Genomic DNA, 11,678 nt, shown 5'->3' with positions numbered 1-11,678 from the left:
ACTGAAATGGTTCATTACATTGCTACTTGATTTTGTAGTTTTATATTAAATGTATTTTTGGAACACTGATACCAGCATTCATCTGTATATTCTTATGAATATCTTCACATTTTTATGAATAAGATATAATTTTTGCATCATCTTCAATTGGGTTGTTAAAATATTGTTGAGAATCTTCATTGGTATAATCATACACTAAATATAATCATATCATTTCATAAATTGTGTGCTGCATGTCTCATGATGCGTGGTTGATATTGCTTGAAAATTATATTACAACTTCTGTTTGCTGATAAATAATAACTTTTCCATCATCTTCAATTGGGATGTTAAAATATTGTTGAGAATCTTCATTGGTATAATCATACACTAAATATAATCATATCATTTCATAAATTGTGTGCTGCATGTCTCATGATGCGTGGTTGATATTGCTTGAAAATTATATTACAACTTCTGTTTGCTGATAAATAATAACTTTTCCATCATCTTCAATTGGGATGTTAAAATATTGTTGAGAATCTTCATTGGTAGAATCATACACTAAATATAATCATATCATTTCATAAATTGTGTGCTGTGTTGTGGAGATAATGAAATGTAGGGAGCTGAGGTTGAAGATGTGGTAGGTTGCGGAGATAAAGACATGTAGGGAGTTGAGATGGATGATGTAGCAGGTGGTGGAGATAGGAATACGTAGGGAGGCGATGTTAATGGTGAATGTTGTGGAGATAATGCCATGTAGGGGGGTGAGGTTGAAGATGTGGAAGGTTGCGGAGATAATGACATGCAGGGAGGTGATGTTAATGTTGAATGTTGTGGAGATAAAGACATGTAGGGAGGTAATGTTGTTGATGTTGATGGTTGTGGAGATAATGTTGTTGATGTTGATGGTTGGGGAGATAATGTGTAACGAGGTGAGGTAGACGGAGCCAAAGAATTGTAATTGGAAAGTGATGGCCAAGGTTTGGAGATATGTTGATTGGATGTTGAAGTAGAATGCGTAGGTGAAGGAAAGGATTTGTCACGAACTAAGGAAACCTGAAGAGGAGCCAAGGTAAATGGAGCTGGTGAATTGATATTGGAGGGTGATGTCGAAGATATGGAGACATGAGAATTGGAGGGTAACAAAGAAACATCATTAGCAGCAGTAGGGAAAGTATTGTGGATATGTTTAAGATGCCTTGTTAATGACGATTTCTGGGTAAATGTTTTATTGCAGAATGAGCAGATATTGGGCTGTTCAGGTTTTCCTTCCCAACCATGTTTCTGTCTCATGTGCCGTTGCAAAGAGCCGCGAGTGGCGAAAGGTATCTGGCACTCTCGACAAAAAAAAATCAAAATCCATATCGCGAACTTACGTAATAATCGAAGTAATATAAAAATCAATATAAAAAATTCATAGAATATAATAAGAGATAATGCTAAACTAAAATTTTGATAAAAACCAAACCTAACCTAAAATCGATGCCTAACCTAACCTAAACCTAGTGAATAAGGAAGAAAATAGTCGTAAAAAACTGTGAATAAGTATGAATAATAATAAAAAGTAATGAAATATGCCTAAAACGTAAAAAAATCGAACCTATTTGAAACAACACTAAAATTTAAGCTAACCTAACCTAACCTAATCTAAACATATGGAATTGATACTACACTAAAATGTATACTAATCTAAATATATGGAATATACGAAATAATATAATAAACGAGAAAGTGTAAAAGAATAAACATAAATGTAAATAGAAGAAAAAATTATTTAAAAAAAAAACGTAATAATATAAATAAACAAGAAACACCTCACTTGAGAACAAACCACACCGACGCGTCGCAAAACGGAAAAGAACCGCCATATTATTTGACACGCTGACAGTTGATGCTACTTGTTGACAGTTGGTGTACGATTCTACTGTTGACAGTTGAAGTACGGTCAAAATTAAATGGCCGATTAGCAGAAATTAATGGCTCCTATCAGTGTGCGCTTTTCAAGCATTTTTATATGTTTGTGAAAAAAAAGGATTATTAAAGAAATGTTATGAATAATAATAAACAAGTTACAGCAAAAAAGTTAAAGTTGAATGGTTATTGTCATTTTAAAATTTACTTCAATGCACTTAAAATACATGTAAATACAATGATAAAATAAAAAAAGGAATGCAGTAAATATTTATACGGTTGAGTTACTTAAAACTTATGTCAAAATATCGAAATAGTTCTTAAAAACAATATTATAATAATGATAAAAATATTTTCTCAAGAGAATAAGTATATAATATTTTAATTCACTAATTTTTTTATCATTTTTGGTCAAACTATAGACTTGGACCTTACCATAAAGACAGGATTTGAGTCCATCACCCATCACATAAAATTCCAGTTGGAAACAAACAACTGTTCACGTTGATTTAATTTCCATTTGGTTGTAGGAAATTTATAGAATTTACATTCGCTTATTCTACTGTTGTTTTTACAATCTACACACAACTTCGTTGTCTCATTTTTATTTAATTTATTTAAATATGAAATAAAATAATATTTCAGTTGTATTTGTTTACAATTTTACTTATAGTAGCCTCCCGTAATGCTCAAAGTGACCACTACGAACGCTTCAGTTGATTTGCTTTCCCCTTCCATACCTTCACGCATAGATAAACAAGAATAGCAAATAAAGTTCTATGTTTACCCGTATGGTTTATTTTTTTATTATTTTAATAATTTTTACAACTGTTCTGAAACAGACAACAAGTAAAATATTTGACATAAAACTGAAGGCGTTGGCAAAATACAAATCATCTGACCATTACCCGTGATTTGTCGAAGGTCTTACCTATTGTTGATTAATGCAGAAGAAATTTTCTTTTCAATCTGGCCCTGGTAGAGATTGATAGAGTTGCTTTGAAGTTTTCTGGCGAGCTAGTTTGGGTGGTCAGCTAGACGATTTTTATATTTATGTAAGTAAGCAATTATTTCATCCTTAACTGTGCTAGTGCCTGTGTATTAACCAATTTGGAACATACTTTGGTGCTTTCAAAATTTCTTTTAATAACTTGTTTTAAAAATTTTCCATTATTAAAGAGTTGAAAGTTGGTTTCCATAGCAGTATCTCCTACGTCCAAATTGGTTTAATGATGGCTTTATACAGGTAAATTTTATTATGCATGTCAAATTTTGATTTTCGTCCAAGGAGCCAAAAATATCTTTTTCTGGCTTCTTCAAGCTGCTTCCTCTTTTTCTTAATGTGTTCTTTCCAGATTAGCCTTTTATCCAGGTGTAAACCTAGATATTTTACTGTACCTGATTGATCTATAATTTTGTTATTAAATCCTACTGCATGACAAGTTTTGACTTCCTGCTGTTAACTTCTATTCTTCACGACCTTAAATAATTTTGTATTACGTCAAGATGATTATGCAGCATTTTTGATGAAATTATGGGATCTTCAAATATTGCCAGAATGCCTGTGTCGTCTGCATATGTTGCTGTTAAAATGTCATCTTTCTTTGGCAGGTCCGCGGTGTATATGAGGTATAATAGTGGTCCAATGATACTACCTTGAGACTCTTCCGATCTGATTGGATGTGATGTGGATTTTTCACCCCTTACACTAATGAAGAATGTTCTACCTTTCAGGTAGAACTTTATGATTAGGCATATATCAAATGGTAATGCATTTTTGAGGTAGTAAAGTAGACTGAGGTGCCATACCTTATCAAAGGCCTGACTAATATCAAGGAAAACAGCTGAATAGTAATTCTTGTTTTGGTAAGCCTTGTTTATATTGTCGTCAATTCTATGAATTTGCTCTGGTGTGTCATTTTTTTAAACCCAAATTGATGCTCAGGGATAATGTTGCCATCATAAATAAAGGGTTTTATTTTACTAATTAGGATCTTCTGAAATATTTTGGACAACGTTGAAAGCAAACTATTTGATCTATTACTTTGAACTTTATTCGGATTTTTACCAGGTTTCGGAATATTTATGATTTTAGCAATTTTCCATTTATGAGGATATGATTTAAGTCTGATTATACTGTTAAACGGAATTGTTATGAAACGATAGGCTTTGTATGGAAGATCTTTAAGTATGTTAATATTAATGTTGCTAACGCCAGGTGCTTTTGTAGTGCTTTCTCTTCGGATTTCTTTTGTAATTTCTGGAACTTTGGTTATGATGTTTGATGAAAAATTTGACTGAACTACTTTCAAAGAATAAAAAATAAATATTTCTTCTTGTTCCGAGGATTTTGAACCATTATAGCGTACAAAACTTTCTCGAAGTATGTCGAGAAATGTTCTGCGTGCCCAAGTGTTATCCGGTTTTTGAATTGGAGGTTTAGTGATGACCGAACGTTTTAAGTTTTTTATGACTTTCCAAATTCAATGATATGATATTGTTAAATGAGATAAGAAGTCTTGAAAATGATCGTTTTTGAACGTTGTTATCTATTGTTTAATCAATTTAGACATGCGTTTCAAATGCATTTTGTCTTATGGAGATCTGGTTAGCTGCCATTTTTTCTTAAAAAACCCGTCCCACCTTGAGGCTTATAATAACGTTATGCACCCCCATATAATTTTTTTTGTTCTTGAAAAAATGTGAATGATAACTTTTAAGATGAAATCGCTATTAAATTGTTATTTCGGAAATAACAATTTCGGAATAAGCCTACAAACGAAAATTTCAAACTAATTTTATAACTGTTTTTTCGAAATTTATTTAATACAATACTTAAATAAAGCTAAAATAAAGATTTTATATTAGGTTCTAACTTACTTAGCTTTTTCTTTTTTACAATAAATTATAGCAAACATTTGTACACATGATTACATTTGGGATTTGGTTTCAGTTTCTTCATAAAGCCATTTCTTAACGAATCTACTTAGTAGTTGATATTTTCTTAACTCAGAACGGAATTAAATCTAAATTTTATATTTTTTTTGTTAAATCTTTTCTAGTTATCAGATTGGTAACTAAGTAAGTGCGCATATTTTTCTAGAAATTGGTAGTTATCCTATTTGTTAGAAAATCAAAGACAATTTTTGCGAAGAATTAAATAACTTTGTTTTGTATACCATTTTGATCGATGACATTTTGTTATTTTCCAAGAAGCATCATCATCCCAAGTTTATAAAACTTCTAGTTTTTATTAGCAAAAACTGAATTAGGCACAATTGACACCATCATGATTTTTTTCTAAATTCAAGAGTTTTAAATCAGATGGTTTGTAGTCAGGAATATTTGGTGGCTGTGGAGAAAAGTTTCAACCAACCGCCAATAATTTTTAAACATAGCCAAATTGTTTCTATTAGCCGAATCGATTATTGCTTTAATTAGGTTGTCTAAAACTTCAACTGGACAATCAGAGGAGCATTGAGTGGAAAATCACCAGAATGACATTTTCAAAACCAATTTTAACATAGCTGTTTTATAAGGCTTCGTCACCATAAACAGCACCTATTCTTTGGGAGGATCGTTTTACCCTTTGCAGAAATAAAAATGCAAAATTTGACTAAAATGTTTGTTTTGATATTCCATCTTTCAACAAACGCTCTACAATAACCGATCAAAAAAGTATTTTCTACAGCTAAGTTTCTAACTATACAATACTACCTCAACCTCAACAAACCTAAAGAATAATTTAAAGTAATCTAAGAGTAGAAGTCACACTTAGTGTTAACCTTGTACTATTTAAGGATACAATAAAAATTCATTTGTTTAAAATTAATACCATTTTTAGCCATAGTTGATGACAGTGAGTAAAAAACTCACGTCATATTTTCAATTTTTCCGCTTTTAAAGCCTTCTATAAAACTCTGTTTGCATAAAACTTTGCAATTAACTTTAGTATTACTAAATCACTAATTTTACTATACTTATATATTACACTATAGCATATAATACTAAAGTAAATAATAATAATTATAGCATATTTCAAGTCGAATCTTGTCACTGACCTTAAAGCACTTATGCCAAGCAGTCAGAAACTAGATTTACTTAATTTTTTGGTAATTTTCGTAAATTGGAATATAGTTAGTGAAGGGCTACTGTAAAAAATTAGTGAAGGGCTACTGGAACCGAAAGAATTGTTGCATTCCGCATCATTCTTTTTCATAATGTTTTTGTTATTTTTAAATAAAGTTTATTGCATATATTATTTTTAGATTATAATGGGTAGTTGTAATTTTATTATAAAGTAATGAGAAAAATTCAAATTCAAGCTAATCTTTTTAAAAAGCCAAGTCAACCCGGCAAAAAAACATAAATAAAAAACCGCCCAGGCCAAACCGGGACACCTTATTATTGTAAATCTAAGAAGCATTTTTTGTTAAATCTTTTACCGATACTATACTACATTACATTAAAGTCCCACGTTGGGAAACACTGGTTTAGAGTATATTTTGTTGGATAATATCTGGTGCGTGGTGGCACCGGAAGCAAATTTTTGATTGGTGAGCTCGTTTTTCTGGGGGAAATCTTTGAGCAAATAATTGTTTGTATGCCTTACAACCTTTATAGTTGGCTGTGTGGTTTTCATTACACAGTACGCATTTGACATTTTGTTCATGCGATCTGTCCATTTGCAGTCTTTGCTGACATGATCGCCATTTTACACATCTTGCGTTTCTGAAACAATAAGATTTAGTGTGACCATAACGTTGGCATTTTGTACTCTATACAATTTCTCTTGTTGGATTTTTGGGCTCAATTTTAACTCTAATTCTGTTTAAAATTTCTATATTGAAGATGTCTTTGATGTTAATGTTTTGTTCCAATTCTACCATAAGCATATGCAGTAAAGCACGAGCAAGTCTGTGCTTGATGTTGGCTATATACACAACTTTGTGTCCATGAGATTCGATGTTGTTTTCGATGTCATCTATATCGGTGCTAAAGTGAATATTTCTAATGACTATTTTAAATGTTTGGTTGGATTTGCTTGAAAAAGAGTGCATCTGTGTGTTTTTAATTTTTAAGAGGTTCAAAATTTTGTTATATAGCTATGCAGTACTCAACTATATTCTGACTTGAAATGTACCAACAATTTTGTTAGTATAGTTACCTTTGGCATGTGTTTCTAGTAAATTTGACAAAGGTCTGATGTCTTTAGCATCGTGGACAAAAATTGGCGGTGGTTTTAAGACTACTTCTTTTTCTGTTGGCTCTTGAAAATCATTTAAAATTTCAAAGAAATTGTTGGTTAATGTAAGGTTTAACCAATACTCTGCAGATTTATTTGCTTTATGTTTTTTGTACTTAACCTCGATCCATTCTTCAAGCTTATGATTTTTTATTCTTGTTTGGAGGTCGATGGTGGTTGGTTGTGTGCATTTGAAACATGTGGTGACTCAGAATGAACATTATCTGAAGAATCGTTGGGGTCCGGTTCTGCCTATTTGGATTTTCTATATGAATTTTTTCGCTTTTTCGAGGCATCGGTTGTGAATTAGTTTGTTCAACATCCATATTTTCTTGACAATTAATCGAATTTTCATTCAAATTACTTCTGCGGTTTTTAGCTACCAAATGATGTGATAAATTGAGACGTAATTTTTCTGTGGTTTGATCCGAACATGTTCGCAAATGTAATGTTATTTGTTGTGGTGGCACAAAAAATATGTGATGTAAACACACTAATTAATATACAAGTTAAGTACACTGTTATATAGGAACAAAGTCTGTCAGTATAGGAACAAAGTAAGCTCAGAAAAAATAAACTATATAAATATCAAACTTTGATTATGGATTGCACTATATAGTTTAATAATTTGACGCAAGAGCATTAACTTTCACACATCCGTTCGTGTCGAGGATTCGTGTCGACTTGAATAACTGTCCATGATTTATACCCAGCTATTTATTCTTACATATACGTAAATAACATGATTAATATATAAATAGAGAAAAAACAGATAAAGAGATTTATGCAATTTATTATTTATAAGTTTACTACACATGTATTTTATGTACAGATAAAAGGATTTATGCAATTTATTATTTATAAGTATACTTGTTCGCGCCAGAATCATGTTAGATGTCGCCAGTGGATATTGGTAATAATCAGACAACACCTTTTCTCTGGCAATCCGCAAGTTTTGGACGTAATAGCTAATCTGACGTGTGAACAAGGAGGCGCTCGCTGTCTGGCTTGTCACGTAGGCCATTTTCATGTGCGTTCCGTATGAGTTTAGTTCATTTTCCGAGTGTTCGATGTTATTGGTGTAAATAAATGTTATTAATCTCATCCAGTGTTTATTATTGTGCTTCTATAGTCAATTCCTACCTCAGTATCCATTCCTTATAGCGAACTGAGAATTCCAGACTTGAAGCCACCATCCGATTGGACCGCCGAGCACGTAGAGAACATCAAATATTTTACTTAATATATTCAATAAGATCAAATCCTCGGAATAGTTATTGAGTAAAATCCAATTAGCTATTCCGAAAGGGTCTAACTAACCCCCATCCGTAACATTGGTCCTTCGACGCCGGGATCCTAATTTTGATTAGGATTTATTAAATATATTAAGCAAATAAAATCCAAGATGGCACCTAAACTTGACGTTGGTGCAGAGATCGATCGGCTAATAGCTAAGAGGGAAATGTATTTTTCAAGCATCCAAGAAACTTACGACATTTCTCAGCAGATTAGCTCTTCTTCAAGTAAGATACAATTTCGTAAAAAATTATGCCTTCTTGAGAATGCGCGTGAGCAATGCATGCACCTTTCCGATGAAATTAATATATTGAGACAGTCAGAAAATCCTAGCTATATTCCGGAATATACCCTCGCGAGAGCGTCAGAAATGCTTTATGCAAAAATAAAACATGCCGAAACAATTTTAGAAAACGATTTATCTCAAATGTCCAGCACTTTGATTAATTCATGCATTGCTTCAAACGCAGATCTGTATGAAGAAAAAGATAAGATGTCACAACTAGAAGACATCCCACAATCTTCACGTTCTTATGACAATGATATGGCCACAAGTATTGATTCTTTGGCAAATACAAAAACCATTTTCCGAGATTTGCAAACTTCAGTTTCGTTTGGAAGTTGGGAACTGAAGAAAAAAGAATCTAAGCATCCTAGTATACTTGAGCTTAATTCAAATCCTGATATTCTATATAAACATGTCCTTAGCGATTTCAAAACCGACAATTTATCAAAGAATTTAAGATTAAAATGGAATCCTTTATCGGATAATTATCCTTTTGGTATAAATCATATGTGGAGAAAGTGGACCAAACGTCATCTCCTCTCAGCAATTGCCCGTCTTTGGAATTCTTCAAGATTTGTTACTTCTATTGTTGTTAAGATAAAAATCTTAATGAAGAAAATTTCGAAATTAAAGATAGATCGGGATGAAGCGCTACCATTATTTATTATGACTTCTTGGTTAGCCATATATTCCGAATCCAAGTTAAGTAACTATAACGTACCACATTATCCCGGAACTTCGGAACACAGAAAATTTTTAGTACTTGGATTCACGAATAGCTCCGAACAAGCATGCGGAGCTGTAATTTACAATGATGTTAATGATTCAATGATAGTCCGCCAATGGTTGGTAGAACTAATCACTTGTTGGAAAACGTTTGTAGCCAACATAAAATCAAAAATTCACGACCTCTTTCATAATGCACAATGGTTCCATATTCCTACTGATCAAAAGGCAGCCATTGGTGTTTCCCAAGATCTACTTCCTAAACGATATGTTAGATATAAGAATTGGTTATTTGTGTAGGATTTTTAGAACGACTCTATATATACTCGGTCCTTTGGAAGGATTGGAAAAAAAAAAAACTTTCATTCCTTATTTCTTTATCACATTTCGAAGTGTTTAAAAAACATTTCAATAAATTAGTATTTTAACGTATTACTGATGGAGCTCCAGACTTATATCTTTGCTGAGTGGTGATCCAGGATTCTTAACTTTATTGACTTTGTCGGATTTACCTACTCCATTGGGTGTTCAGGAGAGTAGAAGTATTTCTAGATGCCGACAGAATGGTTGGAGTGGCCAATATCAAAAGAATGCAAGGTTATAAAAGGTATCCCTTTTAGACTGGGGAATATGTTCGCGCCAGAATCATGTTAGATGTCGCCAGTGGATATTGGTAATAATCAGACAACACCTTTTCTCTGGCAATCCGCAAGTTTTGGACGTAATAGCTAATCTGACGTGTGAACAAGGAGGCGCTCGCTGTCTGGCTTGTCACGTAGGCCATTTTCATGTGCGTTCCGTATGAGTTTAGTTCATTTTCCGAGTGTTCGATGTTATTGGTGTAAATAAATGTTATTAATCTCATCCAGTGTTTATTATTGTGCTTCTATAGTCAATTCCTACCTCAGTATCCATTCCTTATAGCAAACTGAGAATTCCAGACTTGAAGCCACCATCCGATTGGACCGCCGAGCACGTAGAGAACATCAAATATTTTACTTAATATATTCAATAAGATCAAATCCTCGGAATAGTTATTGAGTAAAATCCAATTAGCTATTCCGAAAGGGTCTAACTAACCCCCATCCGTAACGTGATTAAAAATATTCTCTGGCATGTAACGGATGGGGGTTAGTTAGACCCTTTCGGAATAGCTAATTGAATTTGATTCAATAACTATTCCGAGGATTTGACATTATTGAATATATTAAGTAAAATATTCGACGTTCTCTACGTGCTCGGCGGTCCAGTCGTATGGCGGCTTCGAGTTCGGATATCTCAGTTCGCTTTAAATTCGGATGCTGAGGAAGTAATGAACTCCAAACACAAATAAGGAACACTTGCACTGATTAAAAAGTATTTTATTTCATAAAGTAATAACTAATGATCGAAATATATCACAAAAAACTCATATGGAAAGTACAAGCAAAACGGTGTACGTGACCAGACAAGGCGCGAGCGCCTGTTCACCCGTTAGATCAGCTATTACATCCAAACCTTTGAGGATTGCCAGAGAAAAGGTGTTGTCTGATTATTACCAATATCAACTGGCGACATCTAACATGATTCTGGCGCGAACATATTCCCCAGTCTAAAAGGGATACCTTTTATAACCTTGCATTCTTTTGATATTGGCCACTCCAACCATTCTGTCTGCATCTAGAAATACTTCTACTCCCCTGAACACCCAATGGAGTAGGCAAATCCGACAAAGTCAATAAAGTTAAGGATCCTGGATCACCACTCAGCGAAGATATAAGTCTGGAGCTCCATCAGTAATACGTGAAAATATTAATTTATTGAAATGTTTTTTAAACACTTCGAAATGTGATAAAGAAATGAGGAATGAAAGTTTTTTTTTCCAATCCTTCCAAAGGACCGAGTATATATAGAGTCGTTCTAAAAATCCTACACAAATAACCAATTCTTATATCTAACATATCGTTTAGGAAGTAGATCTTGGGAAACACCAATGGCTGCCTTTTGATCAGTAGGAATATGGAACCATTGTGCATTATGAAAGAGGTCGTGAATTTTTGATTTTATGTTGGCTACAAACGTTTTCCAACAAGTGATTAGTTCTACCAACCATTGGCGGACTATCATTGAATCATTAACATCATTGTAAATTACAGCTCTGCATGCTTGTTCGGAGCTATTCGTGAATCCAAGTACTAAAAATTTTCTGTGTTCCGAAGTTCCGGGATAATGTGGTACGTTATAGTTACT

At 33.1% G+C, this 11,678-nt stretch overlaps 1 protein-coding gene across 1 annotated transcript; it reads right to left on the bottom strand.

Moving 5' to 3' along the window:
• Positions 1–558: 558 nt before the first annotated feature.
• On the bottom strand, positions 559–1,278 carry LOC113389255 (mucin-7-like). Its single transcript, XM_026626309.1, has one exon. The coding sequence runs from the start codon at positions 1,276–1,278 to the stop codon at positions 559–561; it is 720 nt and encodes a 239-aa protein (XP_026482094.1).
• Positions 1,279–11,678: the final 10,400 nt, after the last annotated feature.

This window comes from Ctenocephalides felis, unplaced genomic scaffold, assembly GCF_003426905.1.
Source record: "Ctenocephalides felis isolate EL2017-DRISC unplaced genomic scaffold, ASM342690v1 CF-g0.4_SCAFFOLD_03573, whole genome shotgun sequence".
Classification (NCBI taxonomy): Eukaryota; Metazoa; Arthropoda; class Insecta; order Siphonaptera; family Pulicidae; genus Ctenocephalides; species Ctenocephalides felis.
Note: the sequence above shows the minus strand (reverse complement) of the source record. Positions and strands in the feature narration are given on the sequence as shown.

Coding starts and splice junctions, on each gene's coding strand:
- LOC113389255 (XM_026626309.1), bottom strand. CDS start 1,278: ATGAGACAGAAACATGGTTGGGAAGGAAAACCTGAACAGCCCAATATC.